This window comes from Esox lucius, chromosome 24 (genome assembly GCF_011004845.1).
Source record: "Esox lucius isolate fEsoLuc1 chromosome 24, fEsoLuc1.pri, whole genome shotgun sequence".
In the NCBI taxonomy this organism is placed as follows: domain Eukaryota; kingdom Metazoa; phylum Chordata; class Actinopteri; order Esociformes; family Esocidae; genus Esox; species Esox lucius.
The window spans coordinates 29390560-29415067 of NC_047592.1; the positions used below are offsets into that span (position 1 = coordinate 29390560).

At 38.6% G+C, this 24508-nt stretch overlaps 1 protein-coding gene across 11 annotated transcripts in view; it reads left to right on the forward strand.

Annotated features, from left to right (window-relative positions):
• Nucleotides 1-24508, forward strand: part of LOC105008546 (collagen alpha-1(XXV) chain) — a 388822-nt gene that overhangs the window by 302679 nt on the left and 61635 nt on the right. For all 11 annotated transcript variants that reach the window (XM_020044365.2, XM_020044363.2, XM_020044369.2 and 8 more), the window contains 5 exons: nt 13307-13351; nt 13504-13548; nt 13637-13717; nt 14981-15043; nt 15455-15505. In XM_020044365.2, coding sequence (XP_019899924.1) covers nt 13307-13351; nt 13504-13548; nt 13637-13717; nt 14981-15043; nt 15455-15505 — 285 coding nt within the window. The remainder of the gene's footprint in view (nt 1-13306; nt 13352-13503; nt 13549-13636; nt 13718-14980; nt 15044-15454; nt 15506-24508) is intronic.

Below are 24508 nucleotides of genomic sequence, written 5' to 3' on the forward strand. Positions count from 1 at the left end.
TAACTCTCACACATTATAATACTAAGACAATACCAAATCCTAAATGACTCTTTTGGATTTTGTATGCATATTCAGATTGGGAGTTGTTACTCAGGTGAAATGATTGCATCGTTTAAATCCATCAAAATGTTATCAATCATTGACAGACACCAGAAGTTAATTCCTCCATAACTATTCCAACTGTCACTAAGTGCATATACACTGCTCAAACAAATTAAGGGAACACAAAACCATCACAGTATAACACCAAGTCAGTTAAACTTCAGAGATATATCAATCTGTCTAGTTAGGAAGCATAAGCGATTGTGACTCAGTGTCACTGTTTTGGGGCAAATGAAAGTGACAACAGGTGCACTGGAGAGGCAACAGCAAGACAACCCCCAAAAAGAAACCAGGCAAGCCTTGTTCAGCCGGCCCCCAATAGAATGTGTTGCCATCTCAAGATTCAAACCCGAGTTTCCCATGTGAAAGGCTGTGTCATTAACCACTACACCACTGAAATGTACATTTGCAGAGTGTCAGTATAGCGTCTTGTCTTTATCCTGAACAAATCCTCTTTTGCCACTGGCTGTTTTAATAGTTAATTGGCCATTCATGAATGACATTAATACAGTAAACTGACTAACTGTCTTACTAAGTTTACCTCCACCACAAATAGCGGCTATGTATGGCGTTTGCCCCTGGCCGTTTGAACAGCGTATAATAAGCTTTGCCGGTATCTACTAACACACTGGAATAGTCATAAGAATTGAGTCTGCCAAAGCTATTTAATTTCATGGCATAAGAATGTATTTTTTTTCTTTCATGGCAAAACAAGCTACTTTTTTTTTCATTAGTGAATTACATTTATACAATAACTATCAATAAAGGCGGTGATAACTAACTTTTTCATCAAGTGAAAAGACGATGGAATCGTGGAATCTATCAGAAATACGTAATAAATGTTGTTGCGCTCAATAGATTCAAACGTGGGTCTTCCACATGAGAGGCACTATCTTTAACCACTACACCTCAGCAGTCGCTAGACTCCATTGAGGATTGTGTTAAACTGACGTTTGTGTTAAACGTTTCCTATTAAGTTTACCTCCACCATAGCGTCTATGAACTGTATTGCTTTTGCCACTGGCCATTTTTACCGCTTATTAGCCAGTAATAGGCTTTCTAGTATCTATTAACTTCCTAGGAATAATCATAAGAATTTAGCAATTTTTAGCAAGACTGCAGATTAACTTTTCCATGCCAGAAACAGTCGCAGTATAACCGTATACAGTTTCAATTAAGGCTTACTATAATGTAGATACTAACGGTTTTAGCCAGCGAAGTATTTGTCTATACGGAATAATTCATAATGCAAACTTGGGACCTAAATGTGCTGGTCATAAAATTAGAATATCATAAAAAAGTTGATTTATTTCAGTAATTCCATTCAAAAAGTGAAACTTGTATAATGTATACATTCATTCCACACAGACTGATATATTTCAAGTGTTTATTTCTTTTAATTTTGATGATTATAACTGACAACTAATGAAAAACCCAAATTCAGTATCTCAGAAAATTAGAATATTGTGAAAAGGTCCAATATTAAAGACACCTGGTGCCACACTCTAATCAGCTAAATAACCCAAAACACCTGCCACGGCCTTTAAATGGTCTCTCATTCTAGTTCTGTAGGCTACACATTCATGGGGAAGACTTCTGACTTGACAGCTGTCCAAAAGACGACCATTGACACCTTGCACAAGGAGTGCAAGACACAAAAGGTCATAGCTAAAGAGGCTGGCTGTTCACAGAGCTCTGTGTCCAAGCACATTAATAGAGAGGCTTAGGGAAGGAAAAGATGTGGTAGAAAAAAGTGTACAAGCAATAGGGATAACTGCACCCTGGAGAGGATTGTGAAACAAAACACATAGAAAAATGTGGGGGAGATTCACAAAGAGTGGACTGCAGCTGGAGTCAGTGCTTCAAGAACCACTACGCACAGATGTATGCAAAGACATGGGTTTCAGCTGTCGCATTCCTTGTGTCAAGCCACTCTTGAACAAGAAACAGCGTCAGAAGCGTCTCGCCTGGGCTAAAGACAAAAAGGACTGGACTGCTGCTGAGTTATGTTCTCTGATGAAAGTAAATTTAGCATTTCCTTTGGAAATCAAGGTCCCAGAGTCTGGAGGAAGAGAGGAGAAGCACAGAATCCACGTTGCTTGAAGTCCAGTGTAAATTTCCACAGTCAGTGATGGTTTGGGGTGCCATGTCATCTCCTGGTGTTGGTCCACTGTGTTTTCTGAGGTCCAAGGTCAACGCAGCCATCTACCAGGAAGTTTTAGAGCACTTCATGCTTCCTGCTGCTGACCAACTTTATGAAGATGCAGATTTCATTTTCCAACAGGACTTGGCACCTGCACACAGTGCCAAAGCTACCAGTACCTGGTTTAAGGACCATGGCATCCCTGTTCTTAATTGGCCAGCAAACTCGCCTGACCTTAACCCTAGAGAAAATCTATGGGGTTTTGTGAAGAGGAAGATGCAATACGCCAGACCCAACAATGCAGAAGAGCTGAAGGCCACTATCAGAGCAACCGGGGCTCTCATTACACCTGAGCAGTGCCACAGACTGATCGACTCCATGCCACGCCGCATTGCTGGAGTAATTCAGGCAAAAGGAGCCCCCAACTAAGTATTGAGGGCTGTACATGCTCATACTTTTGATGTTCATACTTTTCAGTTGGCCAACATTTCTAAAAATATTTTTTTTGTATTGGTCTTAAGTAATATTATAATTTTCAGAGATACTGAATTTGGGATTTTCATTAGTTGTCAGTTATTATCATCACAATTAAAAGAAATAAACATTTGAAATATATCAGTCTGTGTATCTATTTAGGGGCAATCAGTCAGTCAATCAGTGACTCAGTCATTCACTCACTCACTCAGTAAGTGACATTCGCTCTTCTTGGCCTGCTCCGCTTACACGGTCTGGCAAAAAGGGAATGGTTTTGCAGGTGGTGGCCACAGACAGTTGCTCTCTCCTTATCCTTCCTGACTGATTATTCTCTAGTTTTGTGTTTTGCTAGTGTCCTTGTCACTACTGGTAGCATGAGGCGGTGCCTGCAGCCGGTTCAGGTAGTCCAGCTCCTCCACACAGGTAGTCCAGCTCCTCCAGGATGGCACACATACAGCTCTGGAAAAAATTAAGAGACCACTTTTTCTATTGTTGTCCTGTTCTCTACAAAGATGAGAGCAGGTTCACACTGAGCACGTGACAGACATGAAAGAGTCTGGAGATGCTGTGGTCAGTGATGGTCAGGTGAGGCGTATCCAAGGAGGGTCGCACAGACCTCCATGTGCTAGCCAGCGATACCATGACTGCTGAAATCCTCAAACCCATCGCCAGATGGGCTGCTAGCAGTGTTGGGGGTAATGTGTTACTAAGTAATGCGTTACAGCAGTCAGACTACTTTTTCAAGGTATTGAGTAATGTAACGCATTATTTAATTTAAGTAATCACTAAGTAATATATTTTCAAAAATAATGCATTAATAATTTTCTCTCAGTGCAACCTTTACGTAGCTTTACTACCCAGCAAGCAACACGCCAGTGGCCCACCGGCGGCCCACTAGCATTCTGCCGCTGCGGCCGCCAAGCATTTCTGCAAAGCGTCCTGCCAGTAGGGATGCCTCATGCCCCAATATTAGGTTTTATTTATTTATAATAATCCTTTATAATAATTTTGGTCATATCACAAATGACAATGAACTGATTAAAATCTAACTAATTTATATCAAATAGTGCAAGATGCATACAAAAAACATGCATTATACCGCAAGCGTACAAAATAAACATTAATTGAAATAAATGTTTAAAAAAAAAAGTTCAAGAAAACATGTCCAGCAACAGATATAGTAAAGTTACAGTATTTGAATGTGAAAAAGTACAAAATAAACAGTAGAATACAAAATACAAAAGGGCTAGATTGGCAGTAATTTACATAAGTATGACCTAGCAGCAATCGATAGTTATTGAATCATAAATACATCAGTGCAATAAGCTTATGAATGGTGGCATAACACTACAACTACAGTCAGAGTTAAAAACATTCACACAGAGCTATAAATATATTAAGAGGATAATGCAATCATATGTATAACACTGTACATAGCAGCAGTTAAAAATAAAAATAAATAATAATAATTGAGTACTGTAGCTTAGCAGCAATATTGGTTGTGCTGGAGTTGTAATTCATATTCACGGCAGGTCTGCAACGTCTACTCCCACCTGCACGGTCAGCTGCCCCCTTCTGGTACCTGGGGACCTGGTCCTGGACAGCCTTGTCAGGGGCATCCCGGTTGGAAGGATTCTTCCTTATGGCTCCTGTAATACAGTAATCAGATATTGTACTTAAAAGGTCTGACATGATTTTGAGAATTGCATGACATTCAAGACAAATAAAATGTTTCATGAAGACAACATACTAGCGCAACTATAGTCTACTATAGTCTATAGTTTTTACCTGATTGTAGAGCCAGCTGTGCCCTCAGCTTGACAGTCTCTTCAGTCAGACGTTTATCAGAAGCTAAAAAGCACAATGAAATGTCAATAGCTTAATAGTGAAATAAATAAAACTGCCATAAACATGTAATTTCAGAAAGGCTGTACAGTATTCCGTTTTAGTAAAGGGAACACGTTCAGACATATGCAGTTTCATGAAGACAAGATGCTAGCATAACTATAGTGTTGTTTTTACCTGATTGTAGAGCCAGCTGTGCCCTCAGCTCGACCTTCTCTTCAGTCAGCCACTTGATCTCCTCCAAATGTTCTGAAAGTAAAGATAGACAGTTAATTATTTAGTCCTAAATATCTGGTTATTTTACAATCGGAAGCAACATACTTTAATAACAAGTTAAGCATCTGGGTTAAGGGAATGAACACACACTTAGCTATGTAGCAATCCTCTACATGGTGGCGTGGAGTACCTCTCTGTTGCCTTGGAGTACTGTGCTTGCTCCATCCTAAAAATAAATATAAAAGTTGGTGAACAGGTAAATATGGTGAAACCAAGTAAACATTGCAGCAATTCAATTCAAAATGTAATTCACATAACTCCAGGGCTGCAGTCCACTGGGTGTTGTGGTGTAGATAGGGGACTATGCTGGAAGGATTTTCGCTCCTCCGGTCTCTCACATGTCTAGGAAAAGTTAAGGTTTTGTAAGCATTTACCCTGCAAAACATATTTTCATTCCAAGTTTCAAATTATTATTTCATTTTCAAATTCTCCTCCATGCCTGATAAGCTTATAAGCCTCCCAAGTGTCTTCAGGTGGTGAACAAGTTCTGGCAAACTTGTCGTGGCTGAAGGACTTCCTGCTGGTGATGCTGTGTGGTGGCCAGTAGCAAAGTCCACCTTTGAGCCACAGGCATTGAACTACTGCCACACAGTCATCCTCCTCCGGGAACAGAACTACAGAAAGCGTCATCACCTGAAAGCAATGTTTAGAAAAGAGGTTTAAAAACCAGCAGCATAAGACACACACCTCAGTTACGGAATTGTAGTGCAGGTTATTGATAGTCTATTTAAATATACTGCCAAGAGTAATTCTCAAGATGTGGATAACGTTACACAAAGAAACACGATTTAGCGTTACGTATCAGTTGATAAAACTTACAAGAATTAAGCACATATTATAACATTCTAACTTGTTGATACACTAAGAAACACGATTTAAACAAGTTAGCTAACAATGTTACCTACCTGATCAACTGTTGATATGCGAAGAAGCACATAACTTCTGAATTTGAGGATAAACGAGGAAACAAAAATTCTAAGCAACCAAACTTGTGAACACACGAAGAAACAAGGGTTAATGTAGGTATTTCATCTCAGGCCACCGCTGTTTTTTTCAAGTTCAGTTTCTATAACTTGTTTTACCGCCAATGGTTTAGAACTTGCTTTAAGCTACCAGTGACTTTGACTAAAGAATTAGAATGTTAATAGAATATAACAGTCCTTGTTTAATACAAAACAATCATTACATTCTTACTCAGTAACCTAAGAACACTTAAAGCTAGTTATTTATAATATCGCAGAACAGAACTCACCATAGCTATGTAGGTGACTTGGCGTTCAATAATTTTCAGTCCGATGTCCAAAAAAATCTTGATCAATGTGTGTTGTAGTAAAACAATGTAATAATCCACATGTTGTATTGTCCAATTCAGAGCATGCAGCTTATACCTTACAAACTATAAACAAGAATTGTTCCTGAACGAAATAACCAAATGATCCTACTAGTTTTCACGGTACTACAGCATGGGATTCCTGGCTTTGAAAATGGCGATTGTCTTGCCTTACATGCAATTCACATTCACTATAGCGCCATCTACGGACACGGCTGTGTTTAAACACAGTAGAGAACTGTCCCCATGAAACATTAAGTCGAGGCTATAGGCGAGTAGTTGAGCCTGTACCATGCACTGGAAAATTGCCTGAGATGCAAATTAGCTTAAGCAAATTGAGATCAGGAGAAAAGCTGCAAAAGCTGGTGGCCCGCCATCGATTGCTCACTGGGTAAGGACGCAAATATGGCAGCACCAGCTTTCCCTGAACAAGGCATGAAACACCTACAAAAGCCATTCGCCCATTCATTTCAAAACAATATGCAGTGTCGACTTGCAACTCGCAATTCTGGCTTGGGAAGCAGTTTCCTATTTCGACTACATTGTTATTACCCTCACATATTACCTATCACCATGGTTGCTGTTGTGTTATGTTGGGATCTCTTACGCGTTGGACAACCAATGTTGATCCTAAATCATCCTTCATTATTCCCAGAAAACAACTGTTCAATCTGAAAAAACCCGTAGCTGCCCCTTCAGTGTTATATTAACAACAAATTACAATGGTGAGCACTCAAAGTTGATAGGGCAGCGGGGCTTGTTTGGGATTCACAGGAATACACTTTCATCCCATTAATAAACATAATGTTTCCCACATTGTATTTCTATATGGGAGGTGTTAATAGTGGTTTAATAGTGGTTGTTTATATAATCAGAGAAACTTTTTCTTTTGTCAACTATAGTTTATAGTACATTAACATTGTTAGATTCTGTCAATTTTTGATCCATGAAGAAAATAAATGCACCCGGCAGTCAGGGGAGAATCATCTTTATTCAGCATGAGTCCAAGATGTTGATCTTCCATAGTTCTTACATGTTCTTCAATAAGAAAGGTTTTTCCTACAAAATACCCTTGAATGGTTTGTTCCAAGCTATGGTCCATGGGCCTATTCATAGTCACATGGACAACTCCTATCAGGAGGTATGGACAGGATGTGTGGGGCCCATCAGTAATGGGCATCATGTCCTATCTTTTGTCCTTTGTTTGGAGTTAGTCAGCACTTACGCGTTGTTTTAAGTTTCTCATGCCCATTTCCTATCAACATCTAAGTATGTTCTGTTTCTAAACACGATTTTTCTGAATAATTTGAAAACAGATTTTGTAATAAGTCACTTCTGAATAAAGTCATGAAACACTAATAGATTATGTATGTAAAAATGTGGAGGCACTTGCAATACAAAATCATTTATTGATTAATGAACTAAACAAAAAATATTATTTGGCATTATGGCATACGATTGGTCACTGTTGCTGTATAATGAATTTTATATGCTGTTGAGGGACAATTACTATTCAATACCTGACCAACTAATTATAAGACGTCCCATTAAATCTGTGCCTTTGGGGCATGTGATCAACACGTGAATATATAGAATCAAAGGACTTATCTTAAAGTAACTAAGAAACTTAATTCCTTACTTTCCACAACAAGTTACTCAGTAACATAACAAGTTACTTTACAGGAACAGTAACTAGTAAATGTAATTACTTTTTAAAGTAATTTTTTATGTTCCCCAACACTGGCTGCTAGGCACTCACGCTCAATACAATTCTTATCGACACTCTCTGCATTGGAAAGCACTTCCAAAACACTTCTGGTCATGTGACACTCGGTGTCAGGGGTGGCGGAGGAGAGGAACCAGGCGCAGGCATAAGGTCGTCGATGTTGATTTTTTTAATAAACAACATACTGAGGACAACCAAAACGTAAACAATCACATAACACAACACTACAACAACAATGATCGACAAATGTGGGGAGCAGAAGGGAAACATTTAAACAGATACTAATTCGTCTCCATGCATAGAGCTAGTCTGCCACACCGTCCTTATAGGAGAAAGGACAAGACAAAACACTGCATCAGTTTAATTATTCTCCTGGGCCCCAGCAAACAGGCTACAACAACACTAAAATTACACTGCTCTATTAAAAAGATGGTGGGACCATTACTTAAATGTCAGAAACAAAAAATGTTCAGTCTTGTGAAAAGATCATAAGTCACACCAAAACAACTATGAATTATGATTTGAAATAAGAATATGGAAATATTTCAAGTGTAGTGAATTTGGTGGTTTGTGTAATTAAGTTGTTTAAATTTGTTTTTAAGATATTATTCACTGGCCAGTAGGTTCTAAATAGAAAGGTAAGTAAAGACTGATCTTCTGGTGATATACACTCACCTAAAGGATTATTAGGAACACCTGTTCAATTTCTCATTAATGCAATTATCTAACCACCAATCACATGGCAGTTGCTTCAATGCATTTAGGGGTGTGGTCCTGGTCAAGACAATCTCCTGAACTCCAAACTGAATATCAGAATGGGAAAGAAAGGTGATTTAAGCAATTTTGAGCGTGGCATGGTTGTTGGTGCCAGACGGGCCGGTCTGAGTATTTCACAATCTGCTCAGTTACTGGGATTTTCACTCACAACCATTTCTAGGGTTTACAAAGAATGGTGTGAAAAGGGAAAAACATCCAGTATGCGGCAGTCCTGTGGCCGAAAATGCCTTGTTGATGTTAGAGGTCAGAGGAGAATGGGCCGACTGATTCAAGCTGATAGAAGAGCAACTTTGACTGAAATAACCACTCGTTACAACCGAGGTATGCAGCAAAGCATTTGTGAAGCCACAACACGCACAACCTTGAGGCGGATGGGCTACAACAGCAGAAGACCCAACTGGGTACCACTCATCTCCACTACAAATAGGAAAAAGAGGCTACAATTTGCAAAAGCTCACCAAAATTGGACAGTTGAAGACTGGAAGAATGTTGCCTGGTCTGATGAGTCTCAATTTCTGTTGAGACATTCAGATGGTAGAGTCAGAATTTGACGTAAACAGAATGAGAACATGGATCCATCATGCCTTGTTACCACTGTGCAGGCTGGTGGTGGTGGTGTAATGGTGTGGGGGATGTTTTTTTGGCACACTTTAGGCCCCTTAGTGCCAATTGAGCATCGTTTAAATGCCACGGCCTACCTGAGCATTGTTTCTGACCATGTCCATCCCTTTATGACCACCATGTACCCATCCTCTGATGGCTACTTCCAGCATGATAATGCACCATGTCACAAAGCTCCAATCATTTCAAATTGGTTTCTTGAACATGACAATGAGTTCACTGTACTGAAATGGCCCCCACAGTCACCAGATCTCAACCCAATAGAGCATCTTTGGGATGTGGTGGAACGGGAGCTTCGTGCCCTGGGTGTGCATCCCACAAATCTCCATCAACTGCAAGATGCTATCCTATCAATATGGGCCAACATTTCTAAAGAATGCTTTCAGCACCTTGTTGAATCAATGCCACGTAGAATTAAGGCAGTTCTGAAGGCGAAAGGGGGTCAAACACAGTATTAGTATGGTGATCCTAATAATCCTTTAGGTGAGTGTATATTCAGTTCAATTGTATTGCCTATATTATTACATTTTTTATTACATAATTTTTTTCCACCTGTAGAGTCATACGTGTACCAGGATAGTTAGGATTGTTAAGCGTATGGACCTGGTACCACTTCTACCCTGTGAAATGTTTTGTTCATTTAAATGGCCTAGACAAGTGAGCGAGTGACAAAGACTGTACAGGCTTGGACTAGTCATGATAAATATTTTATAATAATTCTTATAACACCCCAAAAAGAAACATTATCCTTTGTTTCTCACACCAATGTAAAATATCTTAAAACAAACCATAGAAAAAATAAAAGTGATCTGTGCCTACAGGGAAATTAACCAGCACATATGGTGTATGTATGGCAATTGCCACTCCGTTGTCTAGTTGAAGATTACAGGGAACCTTGAAAACTACAACACAACCATATTTTACACTATCATATTCAATGTGTTTGTCATTTAAGCTGAACATCTTTGGATAATATAGAACGTTATTGGGTATCCTCAACCTAGCGTATCTTTGGATATTACAGCTAACTTCGTAGCCCCTTACATTCAGTAATATAGTTGAATTTTAAATTGTTTAATTTACACCCCTTTTCAGACCGACCTTGCACTTAGGGGTTCGTCAACCACCACGGTCCTAGCACAACGGGATCAAGGGGAATATGTGACCCAAAACCGTTTGCCTCACACAGCTATCTTATAACTGGCTACGGCCTCAGTGATAACCAGTCAGCTAACTCCCTCACTAATCTGCTCTCGGGAGTGTCGAATTAGTTATAATTGGCTATACTATACGTTTAGGAGTTCTCTTAATGATAAATGTTATGTTAAATTTTTTATTTTCTCTTATTGATTGATCTCTGATATATAGTCCATTCAACTCTCTCTGAAGGATCTTCTATACATCGTCCAATCAACTAAGGATTTTTCTTTTTTTACACTTAGTACAATCACAACATTATGACAGTAACAATCACAGCATTATGCACAGCATTATGACAATGAAAAAACATGTACCACCAATAATAAACCGTTATTTCACATGTAATAAATCAGAACCGTCACTACCGGCTCTGGTGCAAACAATTCAACCCTCAGAACAGACTGATACGAACTATTGTGATTTTGTCAAGTAAGTTTCACTTACCTATTTATGATGTGCACAGTTCATTCAGCTGGAGAGATTCGAAAAGAAAACACTGTCGTCATGGAGTTTGCTTTCACAAATCAGAGTGTAAGTACAATGACCAACAGAGTAGTGTCATAACAATTGTTCTGACGACTTATTATAACTTCCAGCTCTTTATACTCCCCCTGTCAGCCCCCAAAATAATTCTATGAGATACATACAAAACAAGTTGTCATACTAATAGGAAAACAAGACAGAACCCTATACTGCCATGGCATTGTTCTAGGTCATAGTTACCAGACCTCCTGATCTGAGCTACCCCTAGTGTCCTACACAAAAGGAAGAATACAGAGGAGACACAGGCAGCTTTACCTTGGCACCAACTGAACAGGGTCGTTGATAAGATAGGGTTGAGGGCTGGCGCCTTGACTGTGGCCCTAATCACTTCTAAGAACAGGGCATGCTGACCTAGGTTTCCTTCTATATTTGTGGCAACCATGAACAGTCTAAAGCAATCTAAGGCCTAATCTAAAACAGTCCATCTATTACAGTTAATTTGCAGAATAATGGATAGAATAAGAATAGGGTAATACATTTATCTTTAACATGAGATACTGAGAGATTGTGAGAGATAGATGTGTGATATTCTTTATAGTTTGCCTAGTTAGTAAATTGTTTAAAAGAGTTCTCTGATGCCTAAGCGCACGTGTTGATGCTTTCAAATATCCATGTCTACTAGACACTAGGGGTGTAACAATTCTCCAAATCCTCGATTCGACTTGACTTTAAAATTCTACTTGATTTTTGATTATCTACTCTTTTTTTCAGTGCTTACTACACTGCTGTTAAGACTATTGGCCCTGTTTTGAAAATAAAAAACATTTGCTTTTTATTAAAATAACTTATATTTAAATACAATTAAAAAATAACAAAAATATAGAACATTTAAATTAACGCTCAAACTTGAATAACTCTCCAATATAGAACACTTACAACAATAACAATGTAAAAAAAAGAAATGCATTGGTGGCAACTATGTCCAGCACTTGTTGCCTATGACCGTGACGTGATAATTTAATATCTAATAATGACTTAATTTTGTTTGTAAGCATACGCAATCATAAATGATCATGATATGCTGGAAGTTCTTAGGAAAGGTAGCTAATCTTTCATCACAAACCAAACATTTAAAAGATCATATGTTTCACGTATAGAAAACAAGGGATCCTGTAGCAACCCGGAACTCAGGGATGATCTGGTCATGTCGATTTACATATGTGCCTGTGTCAGTTATCATAAGTGCCCATAAGTTGTAGGTAATTTAACACAAATCAGACAGTAAAATGGCATGTGTTCCTGAGGCTACACAGAAAATGTTATGAAACCCATGACTAGTCAGTGTCATATGTTCCCGGGTCTAACCTGATTTTTAGAAAACCAAGTCTGGTCGCATAGACTTACTTATGTGTGTGTAATTACCAGTAGTCCTATGAGCTATGAGGATGAACAAGGAATGCCGTAGTAATCTATATTCCAAAGTAATCAAATTTTTTCCAATTAAGTAATAAAGTTACAATACAAAACATAGTTACATACCAACACGTTTCGACGCCCTCCCAACTAGCCTAACAGTCTACCAAGTATAACATAAGTATTTAAGACACTATAGCACGAAGGTGTTCTAGGAGCTTCTGTTAAAGATAGACTCCAAGAAACAAGTCAAGCTTCCCTATATATCCCACCCAGACAGACCGATTCCAAACTCCCCCATTGCATCTATAATAGGATCACATCACCTTGGCTTAAACAATGAAAACAAAGAAACCGGCATTTACACATTTACATATATTCAATTAGCACCACTCAAAGCTAGACCCTTGGTGTCTGAGCGGATGGGTTTACCTTGACCCCCACTGTGTATGTCCGTTCCTTTCAGGAAGCAAATTGGCCCATTGGTGTGAGATTAGGATGTCCCACAGAGTTGAGACACCAGACAACACAGCACAATCACAAACCTTCCAAAACACATAATTCATTACCACTACACTTTTAACAGTTTTGTGAGTGCTATTAGTTCAATGCCAACTCATTACATGAACCGTTTATAATGTTTCACATTCCATTACAATGTGAAACATTGCCATTACAATGTAAAACATTTCTAGTGCTTAGAGGTAAAATAATAACAAACAACTAACTATTTCATCGTTGTGTCGTGTTTATTCTCAAGTGATTGTAACGTGTGGTTGTGGCTATTCCAATTCATACAGTGAGTTTACAATAGTTCATTATTTTTATTTTTTATTCTGTCATTGACTGTCCTATAGTCACTTCTACATGTGTATATGATTAAAATGACAATAATATCTTTCTCTTGTGAATATAGGGTCCCCCTGGGCCACCTGGACCAACTGGACCAGCAGGAATCAAGGTGATCCTACATTTTATTGTATTTATTTATCTCTCATTTTCATTTTGGAAATTATGATCTACATACGAAGGGAAATGTATTCTTAAATGTTTTCACAATAAATTATTGTAAATAATTTTCCTTGCATTTGCCCCAATTTATTTCCGGTTTAGGGAGATCAAGGCATGCCTGGCCTCCCTGGACTGGATGGTGAAAGGGTAATTAGACATGGTTATTGGGACTGAGTTTAAAACTACCGCAATACATTTTTTTTATTGTCACTCTGATTACTCTACCTACACGCAGGGTTTCAAAGGTTCCAAAGGAGACATGGGAATTCCTGGTGCTTCTGGAGATAAAGGATCTGTTGGTTTACCCGGAGTACCAGTAAGATTCCACTAACTAAACTTGACATACACATATACCCCCCAAACCAGGTAATCAGGTGTGGACCAGGACCTCATCTCCTCCTAAAATGTAAAACTGGAGGAAACTGAGAAAAGTTAGAACCATTCTGTTCCTCATTCAAAACCTTCCTTTTCGACTTTTTTGGAAAGGAAAGAAAAAGGTTCTGTGGTCTCTTAATTATTTCCGGAGATGTGTTGTTCAGGACTAATAGTCAATCAATCAATCAATCAAATTTATTTATAAAGCCCTTTTTACAACAGCAGTTGTCACAAAGTGCTTTACAGAGACACCCGGCCTTAAACCCCAAGGAGCAAACAACAGTAGTGTTGAATTTCAGTGGCTAGGAAAAACTCCCTAAGAAGGTCGAATTTTATGAAGAAACCTAGAGAGGACCCAGGCTCAGAGGGGTGACCAGTCCTCTTCTGGCTGTGCCGGGTGAGATATTAAGAGTCCAATTGGAATAATAAATACATTTCTCTGGGCTAAATCCAGAGTCTATTTGATTTTAGACTAGGTCAGAAGTATGACCAGGTGGACAAGGACAGGTACAGCAACGGGCCCCCCAAACCAGGTAATCCGCAGGTGTGGACCAGGATAGTGCATTCTATCATTCACAGATATGCAAGTCATCAATGCCATGTGCACTAATGCACTCCAATTCCATCATGGATGCTGGCTTTTGAACTGTGCACTGATAAGAAGCTGGATGGTCCCTATCCTCTTTAAATTGTAGCGCTATTTGCCTGACCGGTCTTGCACAGAGTGGTGAACCCCTCCCCATCCTCACTTCTTACAGACCCAGCCTCTCTGGAATGATCTTTTAATGCCCAATTATGTTACTGACTTGTTGCTAATTGACCTAATTATTTGTGTGATATTCCACCAGCTTTAGTTTTTAAGCATTACACTTTACAATTTTTCCAGTCTTTATTTGACTCTGTCCCAACTTCTTTGAAATATGTTGCTGGCATCAAATTCAAAGAGGGCATATCTTTTTCAAGAAAAAATATCAATGTCAATTAAAGTTTTAACATTTGATATTTTGTCTTTGTATTATTTTCTATTGAATATAGGGTTTAAATGATTTGCACATTTGCATTCTGTTTTTATTTACATTTTACGCAGGGTCACAACCTTTTTTGGAAACAGAGTTATACCTTGTAGAAAAGTATTATTGAAAAGAACACAATGATCGTCCTTCATTAGAATGTAATTATATAAAACATATGTCCTGTTTTCTAGGGCATCAACGGCTTGAAAGGAGATAAGGGTGTTGCTGGTCCCCTTGGTCCTCAAGGGCCCTCTGTAAGTTATCTTAAGATGAACATACCAATTTATTACATTCATGTACAGAAATGCATTTACACAAGTAACCAATAGAGCATCAAAGAAGTACCTTCACGCTTCAGTTTCCATAAATGTGCCAAAGTCAAATTGTTTCTTAGAACTTCAGAGTCTTAATGGGCCTCACACAAAAGACAAAAAGTTGTTTTTGTGACAAAATATTCCCAAAGCATTCTTTGGCAGTCCCCATTTAGAATCTTCTGTAAACATTGTTGTACATATGCATGGATTCTTTTTTTTTAACTGTAACCAAAAAGGGTTCCTCCATATGGTTATTCTATTGGGACAGCTAAATAACCCATTTAGGTTCTAAATCTATTTTAAAAAGTTTATTAGTTTCATCTGTTTAGATTGTTTTGCTTTCACCTGCAGTTAATTGGCCATCCTGGAGCACCCGGGCCCGATGGCCCCCCAGGCCCCATGGTAAGCAGTCCTTATCATTAAGATCACACAAACACAAATTAACTTTCTTGGGTACCTCTGTTACTTAATTAAATTCAGTCTTATACGAGAACGGTAGGCCCTATCTGGGTATACAGGATGTCTGCTGAAAGCTGCGAGTTTTGTCTTTCCAGGCGTGCCTTACAATCTTTGGTGTGACTCACTAGCATAGAAATCTGCCATGTTGTTATTACACATGACCTATTACATAATTAATTGGGATTATTGTGTGTACAGTATACCTCTGAATAATTAAAATAGTAGAGCAGGGATTTCTTTCACCATGGCTCAATATTTTTGAAAGGATACACCCCCTCGCTGAAAAACAAAAACAACTCCCAAACCACAGTTATTACCATACTATTTATTATGTGTTGTAGTTTCTGTCATATTTGTTTTTGGAGGGATGAGGGGTGCTTGACTGGCTTGCATGCAACGGTTTAACTGACAGTTCAGTTTTGTTGGGAGGACAGTTATGGCTGTCCATTTACATCAAAGGGGTTTTAAACATGATCTGAAGTTTAATAAATGAATTGATTATTTGAATGAAGTTTATTATCGTTGGATTGGATTAAAAGTATGACTCGTTCTTGGACCAAAGCTGCAACTCCAACGCTAACATCCACTAAAATCATTGAATGTATCTGGCTGGTCTATGCAAGGGCTAACTGGGATATTATTAAATTACAGTGAAATCCAGACAGCCAGCTAGATTTTATATTGCCAATTCATTTTTTATTCAGTGTCATAGATTTTCAGTCCAAGTTCTTATAATGTCAATGACATAACACGATCCTGATGTAAAAGTTAATGAACCCTGACAATTTTACTTTACAGTTGTTGACTGCTAGATAATGTGCTGCTGTCTAGCTTTCTAATTAGCAGGACTGATGACCAAAAATGCAACTATTGCTTGACATGTTATTATATATGGCTTCGATAAAGGGACCATAGTTGTACAAAGATTAATCTAAAAGCAGGCAGGCATGCATGGGTTGATTAATTTACACAGCTGCTGATGATCATTATAAATGCAACCTACAGTGCTTAAATTAATGTAAGATTTTTTAAGGACCCACGCCTTGAAAAGTCTTAAATTGTCTTATTTTGTATTTTTAATGTTCTGTTAGCAGAGTGAAAAGGTGATGCAAAAAAGAATGTGTGGTTTCAGAATGCATTTTAGCTCTGGTCACTTGGAGAGAGGAACCACAATTTCAGTCAGAAGGTTAGATGTCAGCAAGACACTTGTGATGAAGGGCTGCTTTTCTTCCAACATGATTGTTCATGAGGTACATAACTAGCTAGTACCAAACTAGGTTATTTAGCTACATAGTAGACATTGGCTGTTAACACTAGAACCGCCAAGCGGTTTCAGACGAACATTAACAGCCAGAGCCGAATGCAGGTTGTTGTCATTAGCATATGGCCCTATTAGAATACACATTCTCAATCGCAGCATCACCATCCAGCCAGAGCATCAGTTCATCTACTGGGTACTCATCAAACCTACACTCACCTAAAGGATTATTAGGAACACCATACTAATATTGTGTTTGACCCCCTTTTGCCTTCAGAACTGCCTTAATTTTATGTGGCATTGATTCAACAAGGTGCTGAAAGCATTCTTTAGAAATGTTGGCCCATATTGATAGGATAGCATCTTGCAGTTGATGGAGATTTTTGGGATGCACATCCAGGGCACGAAGCTCCCGTTCCACCACATCCCAAAGATGCTCTATTAGGTTGAGATCTGGTGACTGTGGGGGCCATTTCAGTACAGTGAACTCATTGTCATGTTCAAGAAACCAATTTGAAATGATTCGAGCTTTGTGACATGGTGCATTATCCTGCTGGAAGTAGCCATCAGAGGATGGGTACATGGTGGTCATAAAGGGATGGACATGGTCAGAAACAATGCTCAGGTAGGCCGTGGCATTTAAACGATGCCCAATTGGCACTAAGGGGCCTAAAATGTGCCAAGAAAACATCCCCCACACCATTACACCACCAGCAGCCTGCACAGTGGTAACAAGGCATGATGGATCCATGTTCTCATTCTGTTTACGCCAAATTCTGACTCTACCATCTGAATGTCTTAACAGAAATCGAGACTCATCAGACCAGGCAACATTCTTCCAGTCTTCAACTGTCCAATTTTGTTGAGCTCATGCAAATTGTAGCCTCTTTTTCCTATTTGTAGTGGAGATGAGTGGTTCCCGGTGGGGTCTTCTGCTGTTGTAGCCCATCCGCCTCAAGGTTGTGCGTGTTGTGGCTTCACAAATGCTTTACTGCCTACCTCGGTTGTAACAAGTGGTTATTTCAGTCAAATTTGCTCTTCTATCAGCTTGAATCAGTCGGCCCATTCTCCTCTGACCTCTTGCATCAACAAGGCATTTTCGTCCCCAGGACTGCCGCATACTAGATGTTTTTCCCTTTTCACACCATTCTTTGTAAACCCTAGAAATGGTTGTGCGTGAAAATCCCAGTAACTGAGCAGATTGTGAATACTCAGGACCAGGACCACACCCCTAAATGCATTAAAGCAACTGCCATGTGATTGGTTGATTAGATAATTGTATTAATGAAAAAGTTAACAGGTCTTCCTAATAATCCTTGCACATCCTTGCAATCCTTGAGTGTATATAGAATAGTCAAAAAAATTATGAATTACAGATTTCTTTTGTTTTGAATGGTTTATGTTAATGTGTTTGTATTGAAGGTCTTATATGAAACAAAAGCCAAAAAACGAATACATTGAACGATTATTTCTAAGAACACAGATTATAGTATTTTCATTGGTTTATTAGGCCATACAAATTTACAAAATGAAAATTACATAGCCAATCAATAGGTTACATGAAATGTCTATAGTTGACATGAATAAGTTATCAAAAAACCAAGAGGAGTTATTAGAAAAAGATGAGGTGCAATACGAATAGGCTTTGTGACGGCGCGTATTTGCAGGTCTCTCCCGGGGGTTTCTAGTGGGGCTATCGAGTTGATTTCAATGCCAGTGCATAGCTCTAGTGGTTAAGAATATCATTGGTACTTCTTTTCGTGAATTATTATTAGAATATTAATCTTTAGTAAAATAAGTAGAGAAAATTCTAAGAGAGATGATAAGATCTGTGTGTGATTTAGTTTCTCTTTCTCTCCTAATATAAAAACAGTAACATGTAGCCCAATGCATTTGTTGAATTGGTAATTGGTTTTACATTTTAGATTTAAATTGGTTGAATTATCCTACACAAGAATGCTAAATATCCTATTGAAAAACGATAGTGTGATATATAAGTTGAATTGTCAAGTAGCCTATATGGTTTGTATTATGTTTTAATAATAGCCTAATAAAAATGTTGAATGGTCATGGAAATCTTGTATTTCATTTGTCATTTATTCAAATTCAACCAGCTCTGATCATTCATCTGGGAGTATCGTGCATTCATCCATTGACGTCATGCATTCAGTGAGGGGTGATTAGCGCCAAGGTACCATTTGTGTACCAACCTTAAGTGCCATGGGCTATCGGTGATTAAGTCAGAAAACAGGGTTAAAAAAACCAGGTAAATCTCTAAATAGTTATCCATTTGTGAGTTTAGAATTCTGACAACGGAAAAATGCAATATACACCTATTAAGGAAAAATCATAGAAGGAGGAGGGTGTGGCTTTCAAAATGGCAGTTTCATTTTCAATTACAAACACAAATGTAGGCATTTGGCGGTCCTAGTGTTGAACTTCCCGCAGGTACCATGGGAAAGTGTAAATTCAATCAGAGGTTGTTGGACAACAACAACTTTTGCTTTGTGTTTGAAATCTGTTGAAGGGAATGAAAACGAATCCCACTGTATTTTTTGTAAGAAGTCTTTCGAACTTGGCACTATGGGAAATTGTATGAAGGTAGTGCACAATAGTTGAGAATCATGACAGTTAAATATTTACTTTTTCACTTGCCAACTACACAAACTAAACCTTTAGCAACCAACAATCGATAGCTTATATTTATTGTGTAATGCTGTTAATTATGTTTTTATCGAATGATTGTGTACGTTGTGTTGGGTCAGTTGGTACTCCTGCAATTGACGGAACCAAGTTAATTATCACCTGATTGTTGTTATGGCTTTCAATGTGGTTGTCAGTGAACAGCAAGCACTCACAATGTTTAAAAAGCTGTTTGAATGAGGAAGTGCCATTATAATTGTTCTTCTATTGTACTCCAGTATGTTCTTCTGTTATGGGAGACCTTAATTTTATTGATCTAAGTTTTTCAGTCTCAGAGTATCTGGTCATTTGTGAGTTAGTATATAATATGTTCCTATTCTAAATAAATATTGCTCACTCACTTTGGCTTGAATGCTAAGCATCGTGTCTGAAGGAAACCAGGCCCTGCTAATCACCTGGTCAATACCATCCCCACGGTTAAGCATATTGGTGGCAGCACAGTGCAGTGGGTGTTAAGCCGCAGGGACTGGGAGTCTTTTCAGGATCAAGCAAATGATGAACGGAGCAAAGTACAGACAGATCATTGATGAAATTCTGCTCCATCCCAGATAGCAATGAGTCGGCGGACCGGAGGCGGTCCTCCAGAGACAGTAGAAGCGTCAGAATGTCTAAATCGCAAACACGTTTGCCGGTTCACCGCCAGCGGCAGCCTTCCTACCACCTGTGTTCTGCGGCCGGCCCGTGGGCCAACCGCCGTTTCACCGCCGTTATACAGAAGGCGGACCTTCCGCAGCAAACGCTATTTTCGAGTGTTCTGCCGCTTTTATATATAGATTTAATATTTATAGCATGCAGTTTATCCAGAATAATGATTGATCAAACCAGACAAATTTCCATTTGGTGTTTTAATTCCACATTTCAAAGTACAGTAACTGTCATTCAAACAAGATGTGTCAGATCACTGAAATAAATAACAGGCAGAAAAAAATATACATATAAATACACACTACAGATTATATTTTGGTTAAAAACAGCCATACAAGCAAATTATAACACAAACACAATAATTGTTAATAATATAAAGAGGTCAGCTCTGGGATGAAAATAATTACCAGTAAACATAAGTAATGAGGATATTTGGTACCAAAGAATGTGCAAGATACCAAATAAATCAAGGTATAACACCACATTTTCAAGCAATTTCTAACAATAGGAAAAGTGGTAATAATTTAGAGTAAAGCTCTAGAGTAGAATAGACCGTTATAATGGCATTGCTGACCTGGAGCACAAGATTTACACCGTGCTGCAATAAGATCTGTGTCTCTTGTATCTGTGATAAACAAAACTTGACATATATATTTATATAAAAATACGGAGGTAAAAACAGTAGTAGAACAGACCATTATAACTGCAATGCTGACCTGTGGCACAAGGATTTACAAGCTATATTTAACAATAGAATAACAGTTAAGCACTGTGATGGAATGAAAAATTATGATGTTAAAAACAGAGTAAGTAGAATATTTGTTATCAGGTAATGTGCAATATCAAGTATCAGAGGTACGAAATAGTATTTCCAAGCTATTTTTTAATAGAATAACAGTTAAGCACACTGATGAAATGAAAGTAGAATTTTGGTACTAGTTAATGTGCAATATCAAGTAACAGGTATGAAATAGGATTTACAAACTATAATAGAATCGTTAAGACGGAATGAAATAAGCCAATACAAAAGTTAAAATACAAAAAAAACATGGTGGATTTGGTGAGTGTAGTCTGGCACTTCTGGCTTCTTGATGTTACTGACTGCAGGATAAAGAAAGTGTTCCAGTTCAGTGATGCTGGGGTGTCAGTAGTCAGCCTAGGTTTAAGGGGTCGGCTGTGGGTCCTTCTCAGCTGTGCGGCCTTTTCTGCCTTCAGGGTCAGATGCTCCTTTCAGGTAACGCACCTACAGGGGTTCCCAGAATAAAAGAATAAAGTAGTCAGTCCTGGTCCCTCAAATACTAAACTACGACATTTATATCTAGGTCTACTACATGTACAGGTATTAAACTAACAACCACAGGTGTTGTTTGCAAGTTGTACCTGATTGCCCAGTGAGAGCAAACGTCTTCAACATTGTCCCTACTTGCTTCACCTGCTCTTGAAGTGAGCCGCTGTCATCCGAAGCTACAAAATCAAAGGCATATGGTAATTCTGAACCTACATTACACACAAAAAAGTAAAATTTAAGAAAGACTGCACGTTCTCACCTGCTTGTGCATTGCATTCCCTCAGGGCTTGGTTCTCCTCCCTCAGAGCTTGGTTTTCATTCTGGAGTCACTGGAAATCTACATCAAATAAAAAAACAACTACTAAAGGCAATATTTTTTAATACTGTTAAAACACTGGACAATAAGACATAGGCCTAGAATATACCTTCATAGCTGAAAACTTTGTGCTGTACACGAGATCCCAGGGGCGTCCAAGGGCCAATAACAAAGCGATGACTGTCTCCTATTGATAATCATTAACGTAAAAATATGTTTGAAGTAATTGCATACATTTAATGAATTGGACTTAAATGTAAAACTTAGTTTAGCGCAACGTATTACATACCTCCAGCGTTTTCACCCATATGCTGCCAGGGTAAATTTGCTGCTGGTGGTGTAAAGCTAAGTACTTGACGAGCTGGGGGAACAAACATAACAGCTTTAATTTCACTGCAGAGATTGCATATTCAGTAATGAAACAATAATTGAACTGTGCAAAGCTAATGATATGTACAACACACCTCGACACCTTTTATCCAGAACGTCAAGTGCCCTAATGAAAAACAGATTATGGATAAAAGGATTCCTAATCTTAAATAGAAGCAATAGTTTCCAAAACAAAAAAATTCACAAATAACATCACTTACTTGTACTCAAACTCTTGGCTCTGTGAAGTGGAGTCTGGATTACTGGGGAGAAACCTAGTTCTGAGAAAGAGGGAACAGAAATTTGAAAATCTAACAAAGTGTATAGTTTAGTTACAGGATCACAAATTAAGCATCACAGCAATACATTTTACATACCAGCTCTGAAGTCTACAGATGGCTCAACATTTTCCTGGTTTTCTGGAATCGATGCAACTTCTGTAGCATGTAGTGATTCAAGTGAATGTCCTGTTTGTCCCTCTCAACTCTTTTCAATATTATTTTCCTTTTGGCCCAGTAACTAGACATTGTGACTAACAATGCATTTACCTTTAAAACCAAAACGATTGACCAACAGTAGGTCTATTGGGTGAAGATAACCGGTTATGCTCTGGCAAAGGTATCTGCAAGAAAACATGAACAAAACCGGATTGTTAATGTTAGGAATATACAGTAGCTATGCTGTGGAGGGGAAACATTATCAGCCAAATGTGGAACAGTGAAATATAAATAAAAATGTATTCACCGAGTGTTGTGATTCAAGTGAACACAGAATTTTCCTCAAACATAAAAAGTACAGCAGTTCAGAGAATTAGAAACCATAATCGCCGTAAATCCAGTACAGTAGCAACACAGCACAAAACTTGCTAGCCACAGTGTGTACTGTAACAAAGGCAAAACAGCATGTGCTAGCTAACACTTACTAGCCACTCTAGCTACTGGACTAGCAGCATACTTGTTCAGGCAAACAAAATAATTTTAAAAACATATATACATTGTTATTTTTGTAAGAAAACACTAAAAGTTAAACTTAGTCTTTCTAGATGTAAAGCTGTTGCTACCTATTATAGCTCGTTAAAATTCTACATGTACTAACAACACTGCGTAAACAAGGCTCCTTTAGCTAGTTAGGCAAGAACAAAGGTGACTACACATTTTAAATATATAAACTAAAAACAATGTAAACATAATATTGCGTTACACAAAAAGGAAACATGTACTTACTTAAACGATGGTAGTCGATGACTTTGCTAGCTAGCAAATTGCAGGCTGTAACTCGCGATTGAGCGACAAACTGATGCGAATGTGTGTCCAAACCAACATGGCCGGTTGATTTTGAGAGTAGCCTTGTATTTAAAAGCGTCTTGCCGCCGGACGACCACGGTCCTTTAGACCGAGGCAACCACCAGAGAAAATGAAGCAGTCAAGAAATCTCGCAAGAAATGGGAGTGACGTATTCGGCGGCAAACGTTTAATCCCCGCCAGCAGGACGCACCTATTGCCGACAGCTTAGGGCCGGCGGCAAAAGGAAGCCGTGCGGATATTTTTTGCTATCTGGGATGGTGCTGAAGACCACAGACTGGAGTGAAGGATCACTTTCCAACAGGACCACTACCCAAAGCAAAAAACCAGGACAAGTGTATGAATGTGGACATTGCAGGACCGGGACATTGCAGGAGGGACAATGGTATGAATGTGTGGCCCACTTAGAACCCAGACTTGAATTAAATCGAACATCTCTGGATAGACCAGAAAATGGTTCTGTTGCATCATTCCCCACCCAACCATAAACAAATTGAGAGGACTTGCAGAGAAGAATGGGAAAAACAACTGTTCTAGAATTTCTTGGTGTTGAGTCTGAAGTTCTGTTAAGGTCTTTTATCCTTTACATGTATGGGAAAGTCTAAATTACAGTCATACAGGAATGGCTGATATACTTTTTTTGCTTTTTTTGTGCCTATAGGTTCCTGGGCTACTTCCCTCTATGGTAACAATATAGAAACAAGTAATAGATAACAATACAAACAAAATGCTAACTTTCTATAGAGCAGTTTTATTAACAACAAAGTGTCATACTTTAATGACCAAGATGGCAATGCGTGTACATCGTGAGGCTCAAAAATCTATTTAAGAGTTCTTAGCTTATTCACTCAGTACAGCCTAGAACACACTATATACAGCCGACAAGAACTCCTGGATGTTGGAGCACTATGCACAGTAAGAGTTCAACTCACCGAAGACACCACGGGAGACGCTATACACATCACATCTGGGAAGTGCACCGGAGATTGTGATTGCTAATGCTAGCACCCCATTTGCCTTCACTACCTAGCCTTTTCCTCGCTAACGTATGGTCACTGGCGAAGAA